Source organism: Pseudorca crassidens, chromosome 1, assembly GCF_039906515.1.
Source record: "Pseudorca crassidens isolate mPseCra1 chromosome 1, mPseCra1.hap1, whole genome shotgun sequence".
In the NCBI taxonomy this organism is placed as follows: Eukaryota; Metazoa; Chordata; class Mammalia; order Artiodactyla; family Delphinidae; genus Pseudorca; species Pseudorca crassidens.
The window spans coordinates 77,780,189-77,807,742 of record NC_090296.1 but is presented as its reverse complement, the minus strand read 5'-3'; the positions used below and the strand labels follow the sequence as shown (position 1 = coordinate 77,807,742).

Below are 27,554 nucleotides of genomic sequence, written 5' to 3'. Positions count from 1 at the left end.
TAGAGTTTCTGCTGAGAAATCAGCTGTTAACCTTATGGGAGTTCCCTTGCATATTATTTGTCATTTTTCCCTTGCTGCTTTCAATAATTTTTCTTTGTCTTTAATTTTTGCCAGTTTGATTACTACGTGTCTCGGCGTGTTTCTCCTTGGGTTTATCCTGTATGGGACTCGCTGCACTTCCTGGACTTGGGTGGCTATTTCCTCTCCCGTGTTAGGGACGTTTTCGACTGTATTCTCTTTAAATATTTTCTCAGGTCCTTTCTCTCTCTCTTCTCCTTCTGGCACCCCTACATTGCGAATATTGTTGTGCTTAATGTTGTCCCAGAGGTCTCTTAGGCTGTCTTCATTTCTTTTCATTCTTTTTTCTTTATCTGTTCTGCGGCAGTGAATTCCACCATTCTGTCTTCCAGGTCACTTATCCGTTCTTCTGCCTCAGTTATTCTGCTATTGATTCCTTCTAGTGTAGTTTTCATTTCAATTATTGTATTGTTCATCTCTGTTTGTTTGTTCTTTAATTCTTCTAGGTCTTTGTTCAACATTTCTTGCATCTTCTCGATCTTCGCCTCCATTCTTTTTCTGAGGTCCTGGATCATCTTCACTCTCATTATTCTGAATTCTTTTTCTGGAAGGTTGCCTATCTCCACTTCATTTAGTTGTTTTTCTGGGGTTTTATCTTGTTCCTTCATCTGGTACATAGCCTTCTGCCTTTTCATCTTGTCTATCTTTCTGTGAATGTGGTTTTTGTTCCACAGGCTGCAAGATTGTAGTTCTTGCTTCTGCTGTCTGCCCTCTGGTGGATGAGGCTATCTAAGGGGCTTGTGTAAGTTTCCTGATGGGAGGGATTGGTGATGGGTAGAGCTGACTGTTGCTCTGGTGGGCAGAGCTCAGTAAAAGTTTAATCTGCTTGACTGTTGATGGGTGGGGCTGGGTTCCCTCCCTGTTGATTGTTTTTCCTGAGGCACCCCAACACTGGAGCCTACCTGGGCTCTTTGGTGGGGCTAATGACAGACTCTGGGCAGGCTCACGCCAAGGAGTACTTCCCAGAACTTTTGCTGCCAGTGTCCTTGTCCCTGCGGTGAGCCACAGCCACACAGCCACCCCCCGCCTCTGCAGGAGACCCTCCAGCTCTAGCAGGTAGGTCTGGTTCAGTCTCCCCTGGGGTCACTGCTCCGTCCCCTGGGTCCCCTTGTGCACACTACTTTGTGTGTGCCCTCCAAGGGTGGAATCTCTGTTTCCCCCTGTCCTGTCAAAGTCCTGCAGTCAATTCCCACTAGGCTTGAAAGTCTGATTCTCTAGGAATTCCTCCTCCCATTGCCGGACCCCCAGGTTGGGAATCCTGACATTGGGCTCACAACCTTCACTCCAGTGGGTGGACTTCTCTGGTATAAGTGTTCTCCAGTCTGTGAGTCACCTACCCAGCAGTTATGGGATTTGATTTTACTGTGATTGCGTCCCTCCTACCATCTCATTGTGGCTTCTCCTTTGTCTTTGGATGTGGAGTATCTTTTTTGTTGAGTTCCAATGTCTTCCTGTCGATGATTATCCAGCAGCTAGTTGTGATTCTGGTGTTCTCGCAAGAGGGAGTGAGAGCACGTCCTTCTACTCCGCCATCTTGGTTCTGTCTCCATATTTATGATTTTAACAGATATATTTAAAGCTCTGAGTCAGGGCGTTTATATAACATAACCATTAAAATCATGGAAGATACAATAAGTTACAATACAATAAGTTATTTGGCCAGTAAAGCGTTAGTTATTAAAGCATCTAAGTCGGGATGAAGAAAGTAGAAAATATAATGGACAATTATATAAAACCAGAACCAAAGAGTGATTGAATAATCACTAAAGTAGCCAAAACTTGAAATCCATTGATTTTACAATTAGCAGCAGATAGAGGAAGCAAGCCTTTCTGCAGTCCTGGCTTGGACAGGCACATCATGATTATACTGGTAATCGGTTCCCTGGCTTACAAATTCTGCACAGATGACTTGCTTTATACGTTGCATTTCTATTTAATCAGACATGCCTACCTTTGTTTCATTTTCTGTGAAATAGGAAATCAAGGAGAAACTGGATTCCAGTCACAAGCGAGATATAGAGGGCATGGGAGTCCCAGAAATCAAGTACGGAGACTCTGTCTGCTTTGTCCAACATATAGCCAGTGGTCTCTGGGTGACCTACAAAGCACAAGATGCCAAGACATCCCGCCTGGGACCTCTGAAAAGAAAGGTGAGGGGTTAGAAAGGCTGGAAGCAACTAGGCAAGAGAAGTGATTGTGAGAATCAGGTGAACATGATGTATGTTTACTTCTTACTATTCTTACTATTCTGAAGAGTTATTTCTGTGACAGATTGTGTAGCCTAATGTGGTTACTCTGACCTCATATTCAGTGGGGGAAAAAAAGAGCTACATAGATGACAAATCTGTGAGGAGAGGGTAGAATATGTTCCATGTGCTCTAAAACCTGAACTAAATGACTTTTGGTGGTATGCTGTTTTGGGAGTATCCACATCATTGCGCCTTTCATTTAAGTGGATACTTGGGTTATTATGCAGTTTTCATAATATACAGACTAAATAGAATCTCCACAAAGAAAAAGGCAGATAGCATGATAACAAGCGCACAGGAACCAACGTGCAGAAATAGGAGATACCGTGGAATGATACTGTATTCCCAGAGAATGAATGCAGATCTGAGTGGTCTGTCACAGCCTGCTACAGTGGGAAATCTGGCTTGGATACATACAACATCTTTTTTCCAGAAAGTCAATTGCCATAATAGAGTTTCTTTTGATAGGAACCAGAAAATAGATGCTCCAGGCGTGATAATTTTTTTTTTTGAAAACCCTTAACAAAACATGGGTTTGGGTAGCCAAGGAGTCCCATAATAAGGTTCTAGGAAGCACTGTACACTGTGTTTTCTATATGTCAGCCTAATGGGAGGTGATGAAAAGTTTCCCAGAATGCTGGTTATTGTAAGAAAGGAGGTTGGGAGGAAACCATAAAGTAATAAATAGCTTATTTTTGTATAAAGTGAAATGTACCAGGAAAATATCCAGAAAGGGAAAATAAAATTACAAAGAGGAGGTAGAAAATAGAATAAGTAAGAGGCCACAAAGACTAGCTTGTATGAACCCAGCCCTTCCTCTGCCAACAATTATAAAGGCTGGATTAAACACAGAAACAAACCGTTTGAAGGCTTCCACAAGCAAGGCACCCAGGACATGGGTACTAAAGATCCCAAATAGAATGTAAGTGCACTAAGGTGAGTTCCTCCTTTATCACCACTTTCCCCTCAGCATTTTTCTGAGTTGCAGCCCAAGGAGTGGGGTCTTATGTTAGTTTCACCGGGCTGGAGAGACATAGTTGTGATAAGGTCAGTCGAGGTTTCTGGGACTTGAGGGGCCACATTCCCCAGTGGAGGAAACTATAGAAACATGAACCTGAAATTCTATATGCAGTTTCCCCTAGCATCTTAAGCTGACTGTGGATAGAGTATGACGCTAAGATAGCGAACAGAAGGTGCCAGCTATGGTGGAGAAGAGCAAAGCAGAGATGTGGACAGTATGACAGTACTAGGAGACATAGTCCATAGTCGAAGTCCCTCAAGCTGGAACGGCCCCTGAAAATACAGTAGGTTTTCAACTGCATCCCCAAAAGGGCTCTAACCCAGGAGTAAGGGCTGCACCCTGGAAATAAGGGCAAATTGAAAATCGATGCCAAAGGCCCATCATCTACCCTAACAGCCAATGAGAAGAAAATTAAATCCTCTAAAGAGTATGATAATATCATCTAGAGTTTCCACAGTTTTTCATACCTACTAAGATAAGAATGACATTTAAGAAAGTAGAATTTGTGGATCTTGGCTGTAATTCTGTGTGGGTGGGGACACAGTTGAAGGACCCTGTCAACTAGGAGAGATCCCAGTTTACAGTGTTGATTTATTGTGCCTACCCCTGACTTTTTCATCTGGCGATACTCCAGAGGTCCATTTAATTGCTGAAATGTGCATGTGGATTTGGGAGATGCTTCCAGAAGCTCTCTCTAAATGGTGCCATGATGCTCAGCCCTTCATAGGGCTGCCCGGCTCCATTTCGCGAGGAGCCAGTTAAGTTCCCCTCTATAAATACAAAGATTGTCCAACCTGTGTTAAGCATTTTATGAAACAAAATGGGAATTCAGAAAAACCAATCGGAAACAGACACAGTGAAAAACCTGACGAATGATACTTCACCTTAAAGGAAGTACCTTCTTTCCATCTTGGGCTTCTGCTCTCGGGTTATGGAATTCCTCCGAGAGAAAAAGGACCTTAGGAAGGACCTGAGCTGCCGCGATCAATAGGATACATAATAACAACATTCTAACAGCTGCATTTCCCCCATTTCTCATTACTTTCTTGTTTGGTTGGCTGGTTTGAATGTGTTATCTGAACAAGCAAAACCTAAGGTCTTTAGGGACTGACCCAAAAGCTGGGACTGAGGCCAGAGGTCTTTTTTCGAAAATGAACATAAACTTGTACAAGCCAGCATTCTACTTCTTGTGTGAATTCATTAAATCAGGATATGCTTTCAGAAGAATAAAAATAAGGAAGAGATTTTCACGTGGAAAGGAAAATAAGTTGTTTCTTCGTGCTAAAAATGAGATAACAAAAATCCTTATTCTCAGGATATTTTTAGAGCCACATATTTCATTGTCATAGAGACCGACTGACCCCCATCCCCCTTCCCCAGGACCTACAAATGGCCTCCCCTCACTTACTCACCATCCAGAGGAAACCATGCCAGGAACTTGAATCAGGATTTGGCCCTGACTTGAACCAGAGTCAAACCATCCCAGTTAATAACAGTATATATTTGGCCCTTCTAGAGAAAAAAACAGCTGACCTCCACGCCAAAAGATGCCAGCCCCACCCAAAAATTCTATCATGATGTCACTGGTGAGCAATAAGTATACTAGCTTCCAGACAACTGATCTGAGATCAGTAATATATCTCCCCTTATAACAGATATGCATCGAGTACCTTTTATATTCTAGGAAACATGCTAAATGACTTACATGTAAATCGTCGAATCCTCTAAACAACCCTCTAAATAACACCTGCAGATGGTGAAGTCAAAGCAGAGGTTTGCCCAAGGTCACACAGCTGGGATGTGGCCTAGCAGGATTAGAACTCAGGTCAGCTGATACCCAGGCCCAGGCTTTCAAACCCCCTCTCTAGCCTCCATGAGAAGCAAACTACCATCTCGAGCTGCTTCCCCAGTTCTACAGTCAGCTAATTAGGTGTAGCTGTCATTCAGGAGAGAAAGCCATGCCTGATGCCAGTAGAGGGTTTTATTTTAACTTGTCTTTCTTCTTTCTTGGTTTATCTCTGGAGGAAAAGGCTCTGAACAAAGTGATTTTTCTCATCTCCAAGGATAAGGTTTTGTGTTCATTTTAAGAGAAAAATCTCTCATAAAATACGTTTTCACCCTTTCAAATTGGCCATCTAGACCCAAGGAATTTATTGTAACTCACATCACAGTGACACATGAAGTTTCATTTTCATCAAAGCACCGTGTCTCAGGAATGAGTCATAGGTCAGCAATAGGGAGTATGGGGAAAATAACTTTGTTAATGTCCCACTTTCAAAATGGGCCTGTGGGGAACTTGACTGGGGAGAAGGAGTACAAGGGATGAGGGAAATACTGCCAGAAACGTTGACTCTCCAGCTGTGTAACCTGGAACTGGTGTCCTTGGCTCTGGGGTAGGTCATACTCCATCAGGAAGGCCACATGGATGACGGGTTAACACTGCAGAGATGCCAGCATGAGGAGTCCCAGGCTGCCCGGATCATCCGGAACACGACCGCTTTATTCAGCCAGTTTGTGAGGTAGGTGAGCTCCTTCCCTTTCTCTGCTCGTCAGTTTCTATTTTGTGGCCATCCAATCCCACCAACCATCCCCTGTTAATACTATGAATTTTCAGGAAATAAGTATGCACCAGCAAAGAGTTTTGCCAGAAAGAGCTTGGGATTGAAACTTATTTCCCAGTAGGTAAGCTCCTCCCAGCTTCACTCTTGGCCCAACAGATGCCCAAGACGCATTAGTTATTCAGGTTGGTGTCACACACACCCAAGGTCTTCTCATGAAAATTAAGTGGAAAGATCTGGAGTGCTTTAAGTCCCATTTGTATTAGTGCGTGAAGCGGGGAGGAGAGAGGAGTAATGGATCCACACCCTCTGTGCTATTTAGAAAGGCTTTTCTACATCATTCAGAATTGTTGCTGTGGTTTGGTTCCAAGGAGATTTACGTGGAAGGCTCGGGTTAGCCACCTATGGCTGGGACTTAAATGGGGGAAAGTAACTTAGCCTGCTTGGATCATAATTCCTCCAGCCTCAACAGTGCTGCCCAAACAGAACTCTGTGGATTATGTTCACCAGTTACCACGAGGAAGGGGTTCTGTTGTAAACAGTGCAGTGTTGCAAGCCATCCTTCTCTCATAGGAAAATTTCTAAAGCCTAGAGGGTTTCAATTGTGTGTGTGAATTTGCATGAAATGAGAAAAAATTTTTATACTTGTATTTTCCTTCCTGTTGAACCACTGTGATCCAAGGGATGTGTGTTAGTTAGGATACAGGCTAAGCTGCCATTGTGGCTCAGAATAAACTTTTATTTCTTTTTCAAGTAATAATATAGGGGAGGCAGGTGGTTTGGGGAAAACAGACCATGCCGCTACTGGGGCTCAGTTTTCTTGTTTGAGATCTCCTACAGGTTCTTAAAGTATGTCCCTGGACCAGCCCAGCAGCATCACCTGGGAACTTGTTAAAAATACAAATTCTTGGGTTTTACCCCCGACAGACCTACTGAATCAGACACCTAGGAATGGTACCTGAGAAAAACTGAGTTTTAATGGGCCCTGCAGTTAATGCTGATGCTTGCTAAAGTTTACAAACCACTGCCCTGGAGTAAAGGTCTTAACCTTGGCCAGATATTAGATTCATTAGGGAAGCTTTTAACACCCTGATGCCCAGGTGGCATCTCCAAACAATTGCATCAGAGTCTCTGGGGTGGGATCCAAACACCAGCTTTTTATTAGCACTCCCCAGAAAATTCTTATATTCAGCCACAGTTGAGAACCAACTGTGCTGGTATGTATACTTCATCCATGTGATTAAAAATAGCTTACTGGGGCTTCCCTGGTGGCACAGTGGTTAGGAATCTGCCTGCCAATGCAGCAGACATGGGTTCGAGCCCTGGTCTGGGAAGATCCCACATGCCGCGGAGCAACTGGGCCCGTGAGCCACAATTACTGAGCCTGCGCGTCTGGAGCCTGTGCTCCGCAAGAGAGGCCGCGATAGTGAGGGGCCCGCGCACCGCAATGAAGAGTGACCCCCGCTTGCCACAACTAGAGAAAGCCCTCGCACAGAAACGAAGACCCAACACAGCCATAAATTAATTAATTAATTAATTTTAAAAAATAGCTTACTAATACCATGTCTGAGGTCCATCCTGAAAAGATGGGAAGACAGAGGAAGTAGAGTGCAAGCCATTTCTTTTTTTTTTTTTTTTCTTTTTTTTTTTGGCGGTTCGCAGGCCTCTCACTGTTGTGGTCTCTCCCGTCGCGGAGCACAGGCTCCAGACGCACAGGCTCAGCGGCCATGGCTCACGGGCCCAGCCGCTCCGCGGCACGTGGGATCCTCCCGGACCGGGGCACGAACCCGCGTCCCCTGCATCGGCAGGCGGACTCTCAACCACTGCGCCACCAGGGAAGCCCCCATTTCTTTTTTAAAAAAATATAACCCAGAATTAGATCACCTTATCTTGCATTCTATTGGCTAACAGTAGTAACATGGCCACATCTAGCTGAAGGAAGGCTGAGAAATATCACCTCTGGTTGGTTGGCTATGTACAACTCAGGGGTCCTGATACTAAATTGAAGGCAAGTAGACAATAGGGGTATTCCTGCTACAGGATGGGACTGAGACCTGCAAATCAATGATCTTTTGTCTGCTTTTGGCTCTGCCACTGGTTTTCTGTGAACCTTGAGCAAAATATTTCCTCCTTTTTATTCTGCATTACATCCAGATTGTTCTCCTTCTTCAAAGAAGGAGCCTAAGAACGAATGGCTTGGTATGGGCAGAAAAAATTAGCTGCATGTACACATGAAATTTTCATATAGTCTGGGCTATGACCACAACCATCACCATAGGGAGTGGATGGTTTTATTAATGTGGTCCTCAATTCTCTCAACCTCTGTCCTTATATCTTTCTTAAGTCAGGGGCCCGTACCTCACACATATACAAAAATTAATTCAAAATGCATTAAAGACCTAATTGTAAGACCTTAAACTATAAAACCTGGAGAAGAAAACATAGGCTCAAATCAGCATGACCTTAAATTAGGCAATAGTTTCTTCAATATGGTACCGAAAACAAAACCTACAGAAGAAAACGTAGATAGATTGGACTTTATCAGAATTAAAAGCTTTTTTGCTGTGAAGGGCACCATTAAGAAAGTGTAAAAACAACCCATGATATGGCAGAGAATATTTGTGAATCATAGATCTGATAAGGGATTTGTATCTAGAATGAAGAACACTCACAACTCAGCATTAAGAAGACAAATGGAACCAATTTAAAAATGGGTGAAGGATCTAAATAGACATTTCTCCAAAGAAGATATATAAATGGCCAATAAGCACATGAAAAGATGTTCAATACCATCAGCTATCAGAAAAATGCAAATCAGAACCACAGTGATATAACACTTTATTCTCAATAGGATGGGATGGCTATAATCAAAAAGACTGTCAATTAGAAGTGTGGGATAGGATGTGGAGAAATACCTTCATACACTGCTGGTGGGAATGTAAAATGTTGCAGCCACTTTGGAATACAGTCTGGGAATTCCTCAAAATGTTAAACATAGAGTTACCGTATGACTCAACAATTTCATTCCTAGGTATACGCCCAAGAGATATGAAACATGCGCACACACAAAAACTTGTATACAAATGTTCAAAGCAGCATTACTCATAGTAGCCCAAAAGTGGAAACAACCTAAACATCTATCAGGTGATGAATGCATACATAAAAGGTGCTATATCCATACAATGGAATATTATATGTCCGTAAAAAGGAATGAAGTACTGATATACACTACAACATAAATGAACCTTAAAAACATGATGCTCCGTGAAAGAAGCCAGTCACAAAAGAACACATATTGTATTATTGCATTTATATGAAATATCCAGAAGAGGCAAATCTGTAGAGACAGAAAATAGATCTGTGGTTGCCTAGGGCTGGGGTGGCAGCAGGTGAAAAGAGGAGTGACTACTAATGGGTGTGGGATTTGGGGGAAAGCTGAGGAAAAATTCTAAAGTTGATTTAGGTGATTATTGCACAACTCTGTAAATATACTAAAAACTAGTAAACTATTAAACTGTACCCTTTAAATAGATGACTGTATGATATGTGAATTATATTTCAAGAAAGCTGTTATTTTTAAAAATTCAGTGCAAGTTACACGCCAAGCAATCGGAAAATTATTTTTAAACAGCTTTATTGGCTTATAATTTACATATCATAAAATTCATCCTTTTAAGTCCGCAACTCAGTGAATTTTAATAAATTTATGAGCCGTATAGCCATTGCCACAATTCAGGTTTAGAACATTTTCATCATCCCAGAAGGATTCTTATGCCCGTTGCAATTTATACTAGTCGCCACCCCCAGCCTTAGGCAACCAATCATCTATTTCTATCACATTTTAATGCATTAAATTGATAAATCACACAATATATGATCTTTTGAATCTGGCCTTTTCATTTGGCATTACATTTTTGAGGTTCATCCCTGTTGTAGTACATAATGGTGTTCTGTTCCTTTCTATTGCTGAAGAGTATTTCTGTGTATGTGTTTTATATATATATACATATACATATATATATAAATCATACACACATATGTACACATAAAGGTACATATGTATGTATATACATGTGTGTGTATACATATATATATAGAGAGAGAGAGAGATACACACATACAGGTATACTCATGTCACATGCTAAAACATGTGTATGATAATACAACACTGTCTTCCTTAATGTAGCTTTATAGTAAGTATTATATAATCAGGTAGACTGAGTCCTCCTACAATTTTGTACTTTTTCTCAAAATTATTTTGTCTCTTCTAGGTCCTTTGCATTCCCATATAAATTTTAGGGTGAATTTGTCAATTTCTGTAAGAAAGTCTGCTAGGATTTTGATAGATGTTGCATTGGATCTATAGATCAGTTTCAGGAAATTTTTATCTTAATAATGAATCTTTCAATCCATAAACATAGAATGTCTGTCCATTTATTTATTCTTCTTGGATTCCTTTCAGCAAGATATTACAGTTTTCAGTGTATAAATCTTTCCCTTCTCTTGTAAAATTTATTCCTAAGTATTTATTTTTGATGCAACTACAAATGGAAATGATTTCTTAATTTCATTTCAGATCGTCCACTGCTGGTGTCTATAAATACTGGTATAGAGATTAATCATGTATCCTATGACTTAAATGAAATTTTTTATTCTACCGGGGATAATTTTTGGTGTGGATTCTTTAGAATTTTCTACATACAGGATCATGTCATCTGGGAATAAAAAGGTTTTTTTTTTTCCTTTCCAATAAGAATGTCCTTTATTTCTATTTTATTTTATTTTGCATGATTGCACTGGATGGAACATCCACTGCAATGTGGAATAAAGCAGAGAGAACAGACATCCTTGTCTTGTTCCTGAACTAGTGGGAAAACATTTGGTCTTTGACCATTAAGTATGATGTTAACTACAGGGTTTTTGTAGATGCCCTTTATCAGGTTGAGGAAGTTCTCTTCTATTCCTAGTTTGCTAAGAGCTTTTTATCTTGAATGAGTGTTAGATTTTGTCAGGTTCTTTTTGTCTATTGAGATAATGATGTGGTTTCATCCTTTATTTATATAGCTTATTACATTACCTGCTTGAAGATGTAATTGAAGTCTATTATGGTTGAATTGTCTATTTCTCCCTCAATTCTGTCAATTTTTGCTTCACATATTTTGGTCTCTGTTGTTGGGTGCTTTATGTTTATAATAGGTATATCTTCCCCCAAAATTGACTCTTATAATTATAAAACGTTTCCCTTTTTTTTTTCTTCAGTTTTCCCCAAGTGTTTCTTTTCTCTGAAATTGAAGTATAGTTGGTTTACAATATTATATTACTTTCAGGTGTACAGCATAGTGATTCAGTATTTTTGCAGATTACACTTCATTATAAGTTATCACAAGATAATGGCTATATTTCCCTGTGCTATACAATATATCCTTCTTGCTTAGGTATTTTATACATAATAGTTTGTCTGTTAATCCCATACCCTATTTTGTCCCTCCCCACTTCCCTCTCCCCTTGGTTAACCACAAGTTTGTTTTCTGTATCTGTGAGTCTGTTTTGCATATACATTCATTTGTATTATCTTTTAGATTCCATATATAAGTGATATCATACAATATTTGTCTTTCTCTCTCTGACTTGTTTCACTCAGCATAATACTCTCAAGGTCCATCCACATTGGTGTAAATGGCAGAAGTTCATTCTTTTTTATGCCTGAGTCCCTGGGCTTTCCAACCCTCTGTGTAGCAATGCGATGCCCCATCAAGCTACAGAAATGCCTACAAACCTCTTGTTTCATCCTCATTTCTTATCAGATGAAGAAACAAACACACTTTTCTCTAAACTGGCATGAGTATCTCTAGTAAATGCAAAATATTTCAAAAGAAAAAAAAAAGAGAGGGAGAGAGAAAAACAAACTCTGCAACTAGACCAGAAATATTGAGGAAAATGAATTCATTCTTCACTGAATCTAGAATTGGGGAGTCATTTCTGATTGGGTTTTTGTTCCCAAACCTTCACCTCATATCCACATGGGATTCTCTTCCTCACTGTCTCTGTGTCCAATAATGTCCCGGAGAGTCATTAATAACCACTTCCTGAGCACCTGCCATGGGCCAGAGGACACACTGCAGAGAAATACCTCCTGCCTGTAATTCACTCTTCTCTCATCATGTGCACTTGGCATTTTTATACAATAATGGAATTATCATTACCTCATAACCTGAGTGTTTTCAGGGCTTGTTCGTAAGCCTTTGCTTTAGGCCTAGATCACGATCTTTTCTTAGCATGTGTCCGGACTGATATATAAGCGAATCTGCTGTAAATGAAAGGACAGCTCATTAGAAATCGACCACCGAGGAAAAACCCTGATGTTATTTACACATGGAATCAGTTCCCATTCTGCTGGGGCCACAGATGCAGTTCCACGGGGGCTGGGTCCATTTCCCCCTTCCTCTTCTTAGCCTTGGCCTCTGAAAGGCTCACTGGTGTCCCCCTCTCAAGGAGATGGGAAAATGAAGGGTCATTTTGTCATCTGTGGAGGTTTGTGGTCTCTCTGTGTTGAAAGGATTTAATTATAAGATTTGTTTGGAAAATTATGACAGAGGGAGTCAGATGGACACACATACAGGATGGGAGGAACACAGCAGAGCAAGTGAGGGAGATGATGGGGATGTTGAGACAGAGAGGAAGGATGTTGAGAGATGGGACGCTAGGGGAGAGGCAGATAAACAGAGGAAGGGCACACAGAGGAAGGAGAGAGAGACAGATACAGAGAGCAAGGGAGACATCAACAAATGGGGTGGGGAAGCACACACACAGAACACATGGGGTGCCTGCACACACACAAATATGAAGAGAAAAACACACGCAGAGGTATCACAAAGATGCATGGAGAGAGACAGAAGACAAAGATGTAGATGGGGGAAGAGATCTACTGATGAAGCCCCTTCCAGCCAATGCTTAACCTGTTCCTAGAACGTGTGAGAGTCTAAAAGAGCTATGGGTTAATACATTTATTATTTATAAACGTGTTTCCACTTAAAAAGGAAAAATGATGGCAGACAGCCAAGGGTCATTTCCCTTGATTTATGAAGTGGCTTTAACATTGAATCAGAAGTCCTCTCCCTTTGCTCTGTTTGTCGGCAAACTACAATCTGTGGTCATCTGTACAGCGACTAGCCCAGGCAGCAGTCCGTGTGCCCAGAGTGGGGCAGGGAGGAGCCAGAACCTAGTGGACACTTGTCAGAGCCCTGCTGGGGACCCACCGCCTGAGCCGCGTCCATATTTGTGGTTTTAGTGGAAACAGCCGCACAGCAGCCCCTGTCACCCTGCCGATAGAAGAGGTCCTGCAGACCTTACACGACTTGATCGCCTACTTCCAGCCCCCGGAGGAGGAGATGCAGCATGAGGACAGGCAGAACAAGCTCCGCTCACTCAAAAACAGACAGAATCTTTTCAAGGAAGAGGTAAGTCCAAAACGTTAGAAATTGAGATTCTCTTTGTGTCCAGAGCTAAAGTACCCCCAATGACTACAATTTAGCTTTGTCTCCATGCATGCACGTGTTTAAGAAAGAGACAGAGAACGAGAGAGAGGAAGCTGGAAAGAAAAGGATTCCCTGGAAGCCGCCCTTCCCTGTAGGCACCCCTGAGCACATTAGCAGTGAACATTGTCGTGCTTGTATGTTGGCACGTTCAAACCAGATTAATTTAAAGCCTCAGTGTCACCTATGTATCCAAAATTCATCTTCCATAAATCTCAGCTATGAGCGTATGGCATTGGCTGTGATCACCACATTTTGGAAGGTGTCAGAATTACCCTGGAAACTTGTTGGAAAAATACAGATGCCGAGGTTCCACCACATCAGAAATGCCTGAGGAGCTGGTTTGAGAGATACAGATGCTGCTATGTCTCAAGTCGAACTTGAGCCTCTAAGTCACTTGGGATGGGGCCCGGATATAGGGGAAATGCTAACTTGGGGCTCTAGGGACCCTGGCCCTAGTTCTGGCTCCATCCCTGGCTGTGTGTGTCCTTAGACAAGTCACATGCCTTTTCTGAACTTGGACGTGATGATTTGGCACTAATTTGAAGGCCATGGTCATATTCCTGCAGCCCCCCATTCCTGGGGACAGGGCTCGTCCCTTGGGCGTTTCCAAAGTTGATGGCATGGGAAGTAGACCCCGTCCCTACCCAGCTTTCTGATGTGAGCAGACTTTGGCTGGGGGAACATTCTGTGTGCCTTATAGGTCTGCTGAAACTACACTTAACACCTCCCTCCTGCTCTTTAAGAACAGCTGGGCACCGATATTTTTACTGGGTGGCATGGTATTGTAAATTAGCTGAGAAGTAGTTTAAAATCCTCTTTTAGTCTTATTGTCTGTAAATTCCACCTCTTTTCAAGGGGATGGGGAGATGTCTTGTGCATCTAAGAGAAAAATAGGTCCTATATCCAGGGCTGTTTCTGGGTGAGTCAGAATCATTTCACACCTGACACAGGGCAGGCTTCTGTGAGACTCATTCATGCTCCGCCTTCCTCAGTATGTCCTTGGATTGAGTTAAACACGTGGGGAGCAAACCCGTCAGAGGAGACTGCTGCTACTCCCCAAATGGATGCTATTTAGGTCTCTGAGGCATAAAAATGCATGTTTTTTTGGGGGGAGGAAACAACAACATCCAAACTGGCACCATGAAGGTCTTTTTGCATATTAGCGTCATCGGCTTTAAAAGGTGAACGATATCGGAGAGGAACGAACAAAAGGGATCCTGTGATCTTAATCAAGTATTTTTTCTTTTTGCCCAACTCACCTTCACAGGGAATGTTGGCCCTTGTGTTAAACTGCATTGATCGCTTAAATATCTACAATAGCATAGCGCACTTCACAGGGATTGCCAGGGAGGAGAGTGGGATGGCCTGGAAGGAAATCCTGAACCTCCTCTACAAATTGCTGGGTAAGTACATACCCAGAGCCCTCTCCCTGGGAAGGTGGCCAAGGGTGGTCTGTAGGTATTTCCATGGGACGAGCTGAGGCTGTCATCCAGCCTCATTCTTTGGAAGCTTTTGTTAAATCATTTGATTCTAAGCCAGCCATTCATTCTGTTAACTGGTAGCGTACCGTACTTTCCAAACAGACAGCAAGGTGTCAGCAAGTAGAAGCAAATAGCGATCAGTTTTGCCAAAACTACCTGTGAAACCCTTAACAGTCACACTCCCCGAACCTCAGTGCTTCATCTTTAAAATGAGGGAGCAAGACAAAAATACGTTTCAGGTACCCTCCAGTTCTAGACCTTTGACACCTGCAGTTTGAGGATGTTTACCCTTGACTGTGTGCCCTTTCACTGTCCACCTGTTGAGCCGTCATGATTCCTGCTGCTTTGGCCTGTTCCTTATTTCATTTTGGTGGAAAGAAAAAGGCAAAGAGTAGGGATGTTCCAGCATGCAGCCTTTCTTTTCACAACTATGAGTGTATGGTGACCTTCCGGTGCCTGCTGTCACTGATGCCATCACATGGGCCCAGGCTGCCAGGCTGCAGGAGGAAGACAGCATCAGCTTCTGCAAGAAGGTGGCCACCAGTAATGGCTCAGCCATGGTAACATGGCAGTATTCTAGTACTTCGCTGTGATGTAAATGCCCCATTGAGAGGAAGTCCATGGAAAGCTGAGCAGGCCAGATGGGAGGCCAGAGAAGTCAGGTTAGACTCATTCTCCATGTCAAGGGTCAGGCAGATTCGATTGCCGCTTTATTTAGTGACCTCATAAAGTCTCTTCCAACTCTAACATTTTGTAGTGATGTGGCTTGAACTCAGTAGTCATTATTACAATAATAGCTAACATTTGTTGAGTTCTGTATGCCAGGCAGTAGAGTATCTCTTTTTGATCCACAGAGCAACACTGTGAGGTGTAGGTACCAAATTATTGATGAAGAAACAGACGCTCAGAAATGCTCATAACTTATCTGAGGTCACACATGTTGTAAGTGATGGAACTGTTTTGAGCCCAGACAGCCTGACCCCAGAGCCTCGAGGTTAATCCCTTGCTAGGGCCAACCCGAAAAGTGGGGTAGGAGCTCAGACTGAATTCTGCCCTCCAGTGACCGTGGAGGTACAAAGCAGAGGTCCTGAGGAAGACATTTCCTTATCCAAGTACCTTACAAACATCTGTCAAACCCGCAGTCTTTGAAAGCCAACAGCATGAAGAACAGGCTACTTGGGGGCCAGTCAACTTACGTGGACTTATTCCAGAGTTGCATCTACAGTACAGGCCTATGGAGGGAAGTTTACTTGGTCTAGATAGGTGGAAATCTAATGACAGCATATTCTCTCTCTCCCTTTACAGTATCACCTACCAGTGGTCCTCAGATAATGAACAAGCACCAGAATCAGCTGGAGGGCTGGTTAAAACACAGATGTTGGGCCCCATCCCCAGAGTTTCTGGTTCAGTAGATCTGGCCAGAGAAATTGTGGCCAGAGAAATTGTGTTTTTAACAAGTTCTCAGGTGATACTGACATTCCTCTCCAGGGATACACTTTGGGAACCACTGTCATGTACTGATGTGTTTTAGATATTTTAGAGTTTCATGTTTTGTTATGACTTGCCTATTAGTTTAACCAGCCTTTTCAGTTGTGTTCATTTGCATGCCTTCCTTTAGCACTGAAGAATAGCAGGTCTCTAGCTCGATTTAAGAAAACATTAGAGGAAATTGAATTCTTAAGCCAGTAACCAAGCAGATATTATTTTCTTGCTTATCACCATCTGAAGTAATTTTATTAATTTGTGTGTATATTGTCTCTCTCTCCTGTTTCACGAAGGCAGGGAATCCGTTGTCGCATTCCCACTGCTTTATTCCCAGCAAGTAGACAGACGCCTGGTACACAGCAGAATCTCTGAAAATATTCGAGTGAATGGTAGATATTTTACTCTCCAAAATGTAGAAACAGGATTGTATCAAAGGGCTTGGGAGGGGAAGAGTGTTACTCTATGCTTTTTAGTTGCTAAGCAGGTGGAGTATCGAACAGCACCCCAAGTTCTCAGGCCCATCACCGTGCCCTTTAACCTGCATGATCAAATGTGTTCTTGTTCACAGCTGCTCTCATTCGTGGAAACAGAAACAATTGCGCTCAATTCTCCAATAACCTTGATTGGCTAATCAGCAAATTGGACAGACTAGAATCTTCCTCAGGTAAGATGTGATAGGAAACATAACTGGAGAAGGTGGGGTTTTTCAATTTCTGTTAAAAAAAAGAAAACAAAGTCGAATCTCTGAACAATTCTTTTTTCCACTGGATTGCAAGCAATCCTCAATAATTGCTTCAACGAAAAGAAATATAAAGTCCTAAATTTTCCTGGCACTCTTATAACTTTATTGAACAACTTGAACCCATGCCTCAAATATCTTTCCTTTTCTGTTTCATTTTTCACTTTTTGCCTTCATCTCCACCCTCTGGGTTCTGGACTCGCCCTCTCCCCACCCCAGGGTGCTGGTCCCCTTCTAAATGCTACTTGGACTGTTATTCTCTGGGTTTCTAAACCCTGTCTGGACGTAGTGCTCTCAACTCTTTGGTTAGAAGCAGGTCTGAAGGATGACCAAGAACTTAGAGGAAATGATAAATCCTCATACCCCCTGAATCACCCTTAACATCCTATCTGGAGCCCTTTGTGGTGACTCCCAGAGAATTTGAGTAAAGAAGAGTGGTCATCGTTGGTAAGTGACCATGCCCTGAGGCTCTGCAGTTTGCTTCCTCAGAGATGAGAGAACGTGAAAGGTGTGCACCCCCATCTGGGAAGCTAAAAGGTTTTTAATGCTCTTTTCATCGTCTAGAGATGGCAGGAGCTTGGACAGGCCAAGGCAAGGCTCCTCCAGGACCATCCACCTACATATGTCTTCTTCCAAAACCTCTGTTTTCTTCAGTGCCTCCACCCATGGGCCAGACTACATTTTAGGGTAATTTATGAAAACCTTGAAAGAAACAGAATCAAGAGGAATCTTCTCAATACAACCAATAAAGATATTGGCCAACTACTTCCCATGCATTTCCACTCCGGTGTTAACCCTGTAGGTGCTAGGCTGCAAGGGCACCTGTTAGTTTTTCTTCAACCTTCACTTAATACAGAAAACCATCCAGTGGGCCCAGGAAAGGGCACAAAGCCAAATAGCCTTTATTTGTGAGCTTATAGTTTACTGACATACCAGTGCATCTAAAATAAAATTCTGGGATGATTCCTAGAAAAATTCTTATTCAAGGAACACTCAGACTATTTTCTAAATTACTTGAATGGCCTTTAGAATTTATAGTAACCTAAGTATCCCATTTTCTATCTGTTTTTAAATTAAGTATTGTTTGGTTTGATCAAATTAAGAATTCTCTTTTAAAGCTGCTTCTCTACACAGAAGGATCCTGGCTTTGTCCAGGAAGAGGGAGATGGGGTTAGTGATGAATAAACTCACTTCTGAATTACAGACTGGTTGACCTCAGGGGCTCCTGAAGTGAGCCATCCGAGGTGGCTGCATTTTTCTTCTGGCTGGAAGTATTTAATAGAGTCAAAGAAATGATGATACTCTGTTCACTCAGGATGGTCCTTTCACCCTCAGGTTTCTAATTATAGTCAGCTCTGCAGGTTATTTAACGTCCAAATGGTTTTTGTGGTATTCGCGTAGGTATCTTGGAAGTTTTGCACTGCATCCTGATTGAAAGCCCAGAAGCCTTAAACCTGATAGCGGAAGGCCACATCAAGTCAATCATCTCCCTGTTGGATAAGCACGGGCGAAATCACAAGGTGGGTATAGAAAGAACGGTGATTAACTTTACCTGGCTTTTCCCTTTCTGCCGTTTAATAAGTGTTCTGTGTTACTGAGAGGATGTTGACTGCTCTCTTTCTTGGCTTTGATTTAAAATAATAATAATGATACTACCTTTGGAAACTGAGGTCCTGAAGGACCCTTCCTCCCTAGGAGCACACTCCGAGCCAGTCACGCTGGGTCTTGGGTGGTCCCCTCAGTTTCCACCAGCTTCCCGAGCCTGGCTCATCATTACCCCTTAACCCACAGCTGGCTGTGTGTGGGGTGCTCAAGCCCATACAAGGCCAGCTGCAGGATTCGCGCCCACCCTCGGGTCCAAGAGCCTTAGTAGTGAAACAGCTAATACCAAGCTTTGTAAAGAAGCTGTACAGAAATCAGATTTAGAATAATGCAGAAAGTCTTGGCAACATGGCATGTTCTTAAATGAAATCAGACTTGCCGTGAGTCAAACCAGGTGAAGTAAGTGGATCTGCGTGAACAAGCCGGAGGGGGCGAGCTGTGGGGCCCTCCCTCTGATACAAAACAGGTGTGTGACCTTGCGCCCCAGTCATTTCAGCCGTAAAACGGAGCCATCGCCAGCTCACTTATGAAGGTGGAATGCTATATCAAGTATTTCTGAGGTCTCTTAAAGTTCTAACATCTCCACTGTTATGACATTATATCTCTAAGCCACAATGATCTCGGGAAAGTCTATTAAAATATGTCTTATCCTGACCCTTCGACATCTGCCCCATATATGGGGGTTGCCGTGATGACTTGTTAGCGAGCAGGCAGGTACTCTGAGGCTGAGGGGGTGCATTTCAAGAGCAAATGGCATAATTGGATGTGAGGGATGGCCGCTGGGCTCATGTGGAGGGGAGAGAACCCAGCGTGGTCACTGGCCCTCTCTGCTCACCATCAGATGGGGGCGCTGCACATCGGAGACGTGTCTCAGGCGGTCCAGGAGAACAGGCCTCCGTAGCACTGCTTGGGTGACATGTATCATCCTTAGGAAACAACAAAAAAGAGCTGTGGTCCTTAGCGTCTGTGAAATTGCCTGGCAAAGAACAAAAAGAAATATCTGGGGGCTGTCATTGCTTTCCCAAATGTGGTAAATCAAAAGCAGGCCTGAGGCCCCTGCTTCAGCCCAGCTTCGCTACGTTCCAACATGTTCCTTCCTGTCTGCAAGGTGTAATGAGGGTAATTGATGAGCACCCGAGTAACCTGTGGCCTGAGCCACGAGCTATGGGCGCATGTCAAGAGGAGCCCTTAGACAGGATGCCCTCGTTTCGTCGCTCCCAGGGCTGCTTTACGGTCAGAGCACACTTAGTAAATAACCAGCTTTGCGATGGCTTCTTTCAGCTTTTCCAGAAACCGTCAAAACTGTATCTGTCTTCAAAACTTAGTTCAGATGCCACCCCCTCCATGAAGCTTTTTCTGAATCCCAGTTGGATATGATCTCCTCTCCTCAATCCTTGTACAACTGTGCACACTGTTACATGGTGTTTTCACTCTGCCTTTCCTTATATTACATGTATACTTCTCTCAGAGATTCAGTTCCTTTACAGCAGGGACCTTGTAAACCGCATAGTGCCCAGCTCATACGTTATACACGACAGGCATTTAATCCATGTTTGTTGAAGGTGTGATGAATGAATTAGAGGAATGGATGCGTAGGGCCAGAATCTACTCCTGTCTCATCTTGAATGATTGGCTGGTAGCTCATATATACGTACAAGTCTCATCTCATCCAACAGATGGCTATTAGTAGTAAGAAACACACTTACTATGTTGGTAGCGCCAATGTTATTGGGTAAAAAGAACAATTACTGAAAATTATAACAGTTACCCTCTAATTTTTCCATGGAGTAAGCATGTAATAATAAAAGCAAACTATGCCCTTTTCACTTGTCCCCCAGCACAACCTACCTTACTCCAAACCTGCTCACTGTTATCACAGATTAATATGTTTTATTATCTTCTTTGTTTCACAAGGATTTGGAGCCACCTGTGAGAAACATACATGGTAAAGTAGTAATATCATTGGTCCTGAGAAGGTATAAATCAGACCTGAAAAGTTAACCCGGGGTGGGGATTTGGGGCAGGAGGGGGCGGTTCAGAAGAGAGCACAGGGAAGCAAACCATTAACCCCCACAGACCTGCTACAGTAGCTCCATAAAATCACCTCTGAGTTCCCAGGCAGCCAATGTAGACGCGTTCCCAACCACCCAGTTCGTGCATCCACAGCGAGAACAGAATCTGTTCCTCAGGGGCAGCAAAGCACTCATTTCTCAAATATACAACTTGACCAAAAGTTCACAGAATTAAGTACATTTTGCATTTTTAAAAATTGTTTTTATAGATAAGTCTGAGGACAAAACTGCAACAGCCAAATGTTATGTCCATGGATGTACAATACCTAGTTCTTACCTTTAAAGCAGAATTCCCCCAGGAGCCTGTGTCTGGGGTAGTGACTAATGGAGATTAAAAGCACAAGAGAGGATCTTAGATGAAATGTGGTGTCTTTGATGAAAATGATTACAACTAAGTAGCAAATGAATCCACAAAGTGGGCCAGGGAAATTCTCAAGTTGGGCCAGTGTACAGATTAGAGGAGGCTGATGCCTAAGACAGACAGCCCCAAATTCTCACAGTGAAGTCATTGTCTGAGGCCGGCCAGTGGGAGGGCACCGTGCTGTGTGGTCGTTCAGAAACACAGGCTCCTTCTGTGTAGCGGCCCCACTGTCCCCCAGGACAGGACTTCACAGACTGTCATGTGCTTATGAATCTCTTGGGAATCGTGATAAAATGAAGGCTCTGATCTGGTAAGTCCGGGGGTAGGTCTGAGCATCTGTACTTCTGGCAAGCTCCTAGGTGAGGCCAGCGCTGCTGGATCCCAGTAAGGAGACCCTTGGGATTTGTAATCCTTCCTTGGATCTCCACATCCAGCTGGAAAGAGAGAGGGAGGGTAGGGGCTAGGCCTGAAAGCAGTGTACATCACATCCACCACTTTCCACTGGGCAGAACTCAGTCACATGACCCCACAGAACTGCAAGGGAGGCTGGGAAATGTAGCCTCTCTGCTCAGGACAAGAAGGCAGAGTCTGGTGACCACTGGGCAGTACCTGCCACAGCCAGCCACTCATCCCAGAGGTCACTGGGATGCTCCCTCTCTGTCAGAAAGTACAGATGACCCCTAGCACTGTGTGCATGTCCCCCACGTGGACTGGCCCATCTATACTCCCTTCACTTTTTAAAAAATTTTATTGGAGTATAGTTGATTAACAATGTTGTGTCCGTTTCAGGTGTACAGAAAGTGATTCAGTTACACGTATACGCATATTCATTCTTTTTCAGTTTCTTTTCCCATATAGGTTATTACAGTATATTGGGTGGAGTTCCCTGTGCTGTGCAGTAGGTCCTTGTCGGTTATCTATTTTTTATATAGTAGCGTGTGGGTGTTAATCCCAAGCTCCTAATTTATCCCCTTCTCTGCGTTTCCCCTTTGGTAACCATAAATTTGTGTTTGAAATCTGTGAGTCTGTTTCTGTCTTGTAAATAAGTTCATTTATATCATTTTTAAAAAATCAGTTTTCACATATGAGTCATATCATATGATATTTGTCTTTCTCTGTCTGACTTACTTCACTTAGTATGTCATCTCTGTGTCCATCCATGTTGCTGCAAATGACATTATTTCATTCTTTTTTATGGCTGAGTAATATTCCATTGTATATACGTATCACATCTTCTTATCCATTCCTCTGTCGATGGACATTTAGGTTGCTTCCATGTCCTGGCTATTGTAAACAACACTGCAGTGGACATCGGGGTGCATGTATCTTTTTGAATTATGGTTTTCTGCAGGTATATGCCCAGGAGCGGAATTGCCGGCACCCTTCACTTTTAAAAGAACCCATTTAAACTTTTTCAGAAAAGGGAGTTTGCCCCTATTTCCCATTTTACCCAAAGAAATGCCTTCTAAAACAAAGCCTGAACGATGTCAGCACATTCTTTATGGCATCATTTATTTGTAGGCGACATACTACTCCCTTAGTCTGTGCGCTTTTCACCGAGGCTTTTTTCTTCTCACTGTTCCTATTGTATGTGGATTAAGCTCTGCTTTTCTTCCGGCTGTGACAGCAAGGCTCCTACAGCTGTCACTCCAAGGCAAAACAGATGAAAATGTGTGATAGGCTGGATGATAAGTATTTAATTTCCTGGCCATCTATGGCTCTTTTCTTAGAGTGGGAAATTATCCTCTGGATTTCCAGTGCCACAGTCAATATGTTTCACGGAGTGGTAATGGTGAGAATCCTCCGTAAAACTGCCTTTGGGGTTCTTTTCTGCTTGTCCCGTAATTGTACTTTGTATTTATCTGGAATGAAATTGACATGCAGGGAGTCAGGTAGAAAATTAGTTTGTGAGAATTACGGATACAAATGCCATCAACAACCTGAAGCCATCCAACCCCACCAAGCATTGAGTCTTCGGTGGTCACTTTGTGAGACTGAACTGCGGCTGCCCCCTCCCTGTCAGCCCAGCCTGCCACAGTCCTGGCCGTTATTTAGCCACTGTTGTTTGCACAGTCCTCCCCGTAGCGGGGAGAGGGAGGAGAGTGCCTGGCCCAGCAGCTTGCTCTGCCACAATAGGAACACAAAATCTGTATGAATGAGGACGCAGGACAAGGAGGCGGGGCAGACAGGCCAGCACGTGGCGGAAGCAGCCAGAGGCTCTTCCCACTTCCCAGGTGGCTGGAGAACGATGTGGATTAGGGACAGCGCACGACGACGGGTCTGGTAGATTCAGGGGCTGCCTGGTTTGCTTGCTCTTGTGGTTTGCTCTCACTCTAAGGGGGAGAAACGGTAGGTGAAACGTTTCTGAATCGGGATTTCTAGGAATATAAGGGTATCTTAGTGAACTTTGATAATATCACAGCAAGAGACCCAAGACTCGGAATCTGCCCTGCTCTCCTGTCTACCCCACCCACGTGAGTCCCAAGCCTGCTCTGAGCAAGGGACCGTAGCCAAATGGGAATCGCAGTGTGTTTCAGGAAGCACTGTATGAATGCCCACTGATCTTCTGCAGAGGGCCCCCAGGGCCAGGCAGGAGCACAAGTGTCAGCTTGAGGCCCACAGAGGGCCTTCTAGCACCTACCCTGAGAGGAAGTTGTGCCTGGGTTTTGTGCCCTAGATGACTCACCTCTCCCTAGTCCTGGCCCTGGCTGGGATATTAACCTAGACAGGCTGTCTTCAGAGCTCAGACTCTGACCCACTTTAACAGAACAGTGACCACAGGTGCCATGCCTAGTTTGGAGGGATGGGGCACAAGACTAGGGCAGAGCAGTTAGAAAGAAGCCCAGCCTCATTTTCCCGAGGGGCAGCAGGCTCCCGGGCATCCCTCACTCATGCCTGGTGAGACAGGTGCAGCTTTCTTGACTCTAAACAGGTCCTCGCACCTGTCACCTGGCCCCCACCTTCACGAGACCTGCTTCCTTCGTGTGCTGTGGCCATCAGGTCCTGCCTGCTGTGCCCTCCCAGGGGTCCTAAGGTCTGGCGGCGTGTGTCCTGCTGCAGGTTCTGGATGTGCTGTGTTCCCTCTGTCTCTGCAATGGGGTCGCAGTGAGAGCCAACCAGAATCTGATCTGTGACAACTTGCTGCCCCAGAGAAACCTGCTCCTGCAGACGCGGCTCATTAACGATGTGACAAGGTAAGGCCACCACCGTCATTCCAAATGCCCATCTTGTCCCCAGAAAGGAAAGGAAGAGGGCTGATCTCAACTCCAAAGCCACCTGCCCATCATTTCTGTGCTGATGCAGCCGCGTAAGATGAGACCAGGCAAATGTGTACTTTTTCAGGGCCTTGTACTCCAATCCCTTCAGCTGAGTTTCTCAAACTTCTCCTGTAAAGCAGCCAAAGGTAGAGTAAATATACCATCTGAGGGCTAAAGAATTTGGCCTTGAGAGAGGGGTCTACCATGTTTTATATTAAACATTAATGCATCTCTTATACCTTCTTCCTAACGTATTTATTTTTATTTTGCTGTACCAACACTTTTTTCTAAAAATCTTTTAATAGAGTGGATGTCCCATGTTGAGACCATGATTTCTTGTGTCCTCTGGCACATGGCCGTTTACCCCAGGGCCATCTGTGAAGGCCAGGATGAAGTTCACGGGCCCATGCAGAACCCTGGCCTACTGGTCCATACATGCGGCCACATGGGAGTCATGAACTCACTGGGCCCGGACTAGGGACCAACTTCAGCAACTTTCCATCTAGGCCCGCTCTCTACCCTGCAACGTGATAAAAGAACCTCCCCTCAGAAGTGTAGAGCAGGCTCTGGACTGCAGGCATCACACAGACTTTCTGCTGCGTACCAGTCTCGTTTTTCCCCTGTGAACCCAAAACTGACATAGCCCCAGCCCAGGCCAGTGGACCTCTAAGAGTAGGATTCCAACCAGGACAACTCCAAGTAGTTTGTGCCAAGCTTTTTAACCATTTCTGCTGGATACATTCAAACCTCTATCCCTTAACAAAGTTGCCTAATAGTGATGTCTCCACACACCCCCTCCACCTTTTTTGTCATCAAGCTTGAATTTTTTTTTAGCTTTATTGAGGTATAATTGACGAACAGAAGTGTAAGATATTTAAAATATACGATGTGATGGTTTGGTACACATATACCTTGTGAAAGGATTCTCCCCATCGAGTTAATTAACACATCCAGCACCTCACACATTTACCTTTTTTTTTTTTAATGAGAACGTGTGAGTTCTACTCTCTTAGTGAATTTCAACTATACAATACAGTGTTATCAACTATAGTCACGATGTTAAAGCCTCAGACTTTATTCATCTTATAAGTGAACGTTTGTGCCCTTTTACCAATCTCTCGCTATCCCCCCAACCCTACCCTTGCTCTCTGGAAACCACTTTTCTGCTCTTTCTAGGAGTTGGACTTTTTCTTTTTTTTTCTTTTTCTTTTTTTTTTTAGATTCCACAGGTAATTAATACCATGCAGTATTTCTCTTTCTCTGTCTTATTTCTAATAGTGACTTCTTAATGCTTTCAAGAGGCCATTGTTATTAATAAGGCCTAGGGGGAAAAGCTGATGCTATGAAAATGGTTTGGGGGTCCTTAAACCAATTTACCAGAAGATGGAACTTGAGTAAGTCGGTTCTTTCACTTAGAGAAGAAACAAGGGTCTGTAATCATACAACTCTGTATGATGTGTTCATCATCTTTACCTGTGGATGGCACTCCGTAAATGTTGGTTGCCTTGAATAGAATATTTGAAGAGATATCCTTTATATTTTATAAGGGAATTAATGTTGTCCTGACACCTCCCACTAAGAACTTGATCCAGTGTTGGAGGCTCGAAGCTTTTTGTACTTTAGAACAAGATAAAAATCACAAAATTGCTCTTGCCCTTGGTTTACATGGGCCGATGCTTCCTATGGTCTCGTTCAATTTGCTTTTTTTACTTCTTAAGAGTCTGTTGATGCCACCTGTCCCATGTTTAATTTCAGTATTCGGCCAAACATCTTCCTGGGAGTCGCTGAGGGCTCAGCACAGTACAAGAAGTGGTACTTCGAGCTAATCATCGACCAGGTGGACCCCTTCCTCACAGCAGAGCCCACACACCTGCGGGTGGGCTGGGCCTCTTCCTCAGGCTATGCCCCATACCCCGGAGGCGGAGAAGGATGGGGGGGCAACGGTGTTGGTGATGACCTGTACTCCTACGGCTTTGATGGACTTCACCTTTGGTCAGGTGAGCACCTTGCCAAAGCTTTGGCCCCTTATCTCTTCCTGAGGATGACTGATGCTCAAATTGTTCAAACTGAGATGGTCACTTCTTGTTGAAATGATATAGACTCAAGTCTCAACTAATTAGGTGGTTAAGCAGGAAGAGCATCACATCTGAAATGAGACTGTCCTGCATTTAAACCATGAGTCTGGTACTTCAGCTGCATGGTCTAGTACAGATTACTTAACTTTTCTCAAGCTCAGTGTCTGCTTCTGTACAATCCTAATTGCATAGACTTGTCAAGATTATATGGGTAAACAGGGAAGGAGAAAAAGACTGAGCATTTACTTACTGGGCAGTAGGCTACATATCTTTTGTACATTTTTTCTCTCATTTCATTCTTACAGTGACTCCCTAAGGTGGATAATATTGATCTCATGTCACAGACATGGAAACTGAGTACAAAGATGTTTAATTAACTTACTCCCAATCACGCTGGGACGGATCCACATCTGACTACAAGTCCGTCATTCTGTCGATGCAACATATTGCTTCATGATACACTTTGTAAGGTGTCTGGGTCTGTGCCTGACACACAGTAGATGCTAATCTCTTAAAGGAATTCAAAGCTTCCTTTTTTTATATAGACATTGATGCCTTCCCCAAAGCATGTCCATGGCCTGTGCCTGTGGACAAATGGGTTGGCTTCTGCCTGGGTGAAAATGGAAAACTAACCCTCAGGCTTTCGCCCACAGCAGAAGCTCTACTCCTCCCATCTGTTGTCCACAGTGTGTCTTATCTGTACCTTTTGTAAAACTGCAACTGGAGACACTGTGTCCCTTATAGAAATTCCTTAGGTAAGCGTTGTGCTGCATGCCTCTTACATAAGGAGCCAGGACACACATTTCTCCTTAAATCCAGTACCAGGGAAAAGTTTGTCTCCACAGGGCAAAACTATGTATTTTCTTTTGTATCTGAGAACTACATTATCCATCATGTTTTCCTTCTTCCCTTAGCTTCCAGCTAAAACCAGTAGCTCAGGTCCTGGTCACATGTTTCTTATAGTTGGTCTTTACTTTCAATTGATCAGTATGGGTTTTTTTTGTAATTTTGTGCTGTTTTATATTCAGTATAAACATTTTT

General features: G+C 43.4%; 1 protein-coding gene across 6 annotated transcripts in view; it reads left to right on the top strand.

Moving 5' to 3' along the window:
* Positions 1 to 27,554, top strand: part of RYR3 (ryanodine receptor 3) — a 553,937-nt gene that overhangs the window by 278,895 nt on the left and 247,488 nt on the right. For all 6 annotated transcript variants that reach the window (XM_067742171.1, XM_067742163.1, XM_067742181.1 and 3 more), the window contains exons 11-18: positions 2,055 to 2,228; positions 5,746 to 5,867; positions 13,195 to 13,363; positions 14,709 to 14,844; positions 16,976 to 17,071; positions 18,548 to 18,666; positions 24,242 to 24,375; positions 26,194 to 26,435. In XM_067742171.1, coding sequence (XP_067598272.1) covers positions 2,055 to 2,228; positions 5,746 to 5,867; positions 13,195 to 13,363; positions 14,709 to 14,844; positions 16,976 to 17,071; positions 18,548 to 18,666; positions 24,242 to 24,375; positions 26,194 to 26,435 — 1,192 coding nt within the window. The remainder of the gene's footprint in view (positions 1 to 2,054; positions 2,229 to 5,745; positions 5,868 to 13,194; positions 13,364 to 14,708; positions 14,845 to 16,975; positions 17,072 to 18,547; positions 18,667 to 24,241; positions 24,376 to 26,193; positions 26,436 to 27,554) is intronic.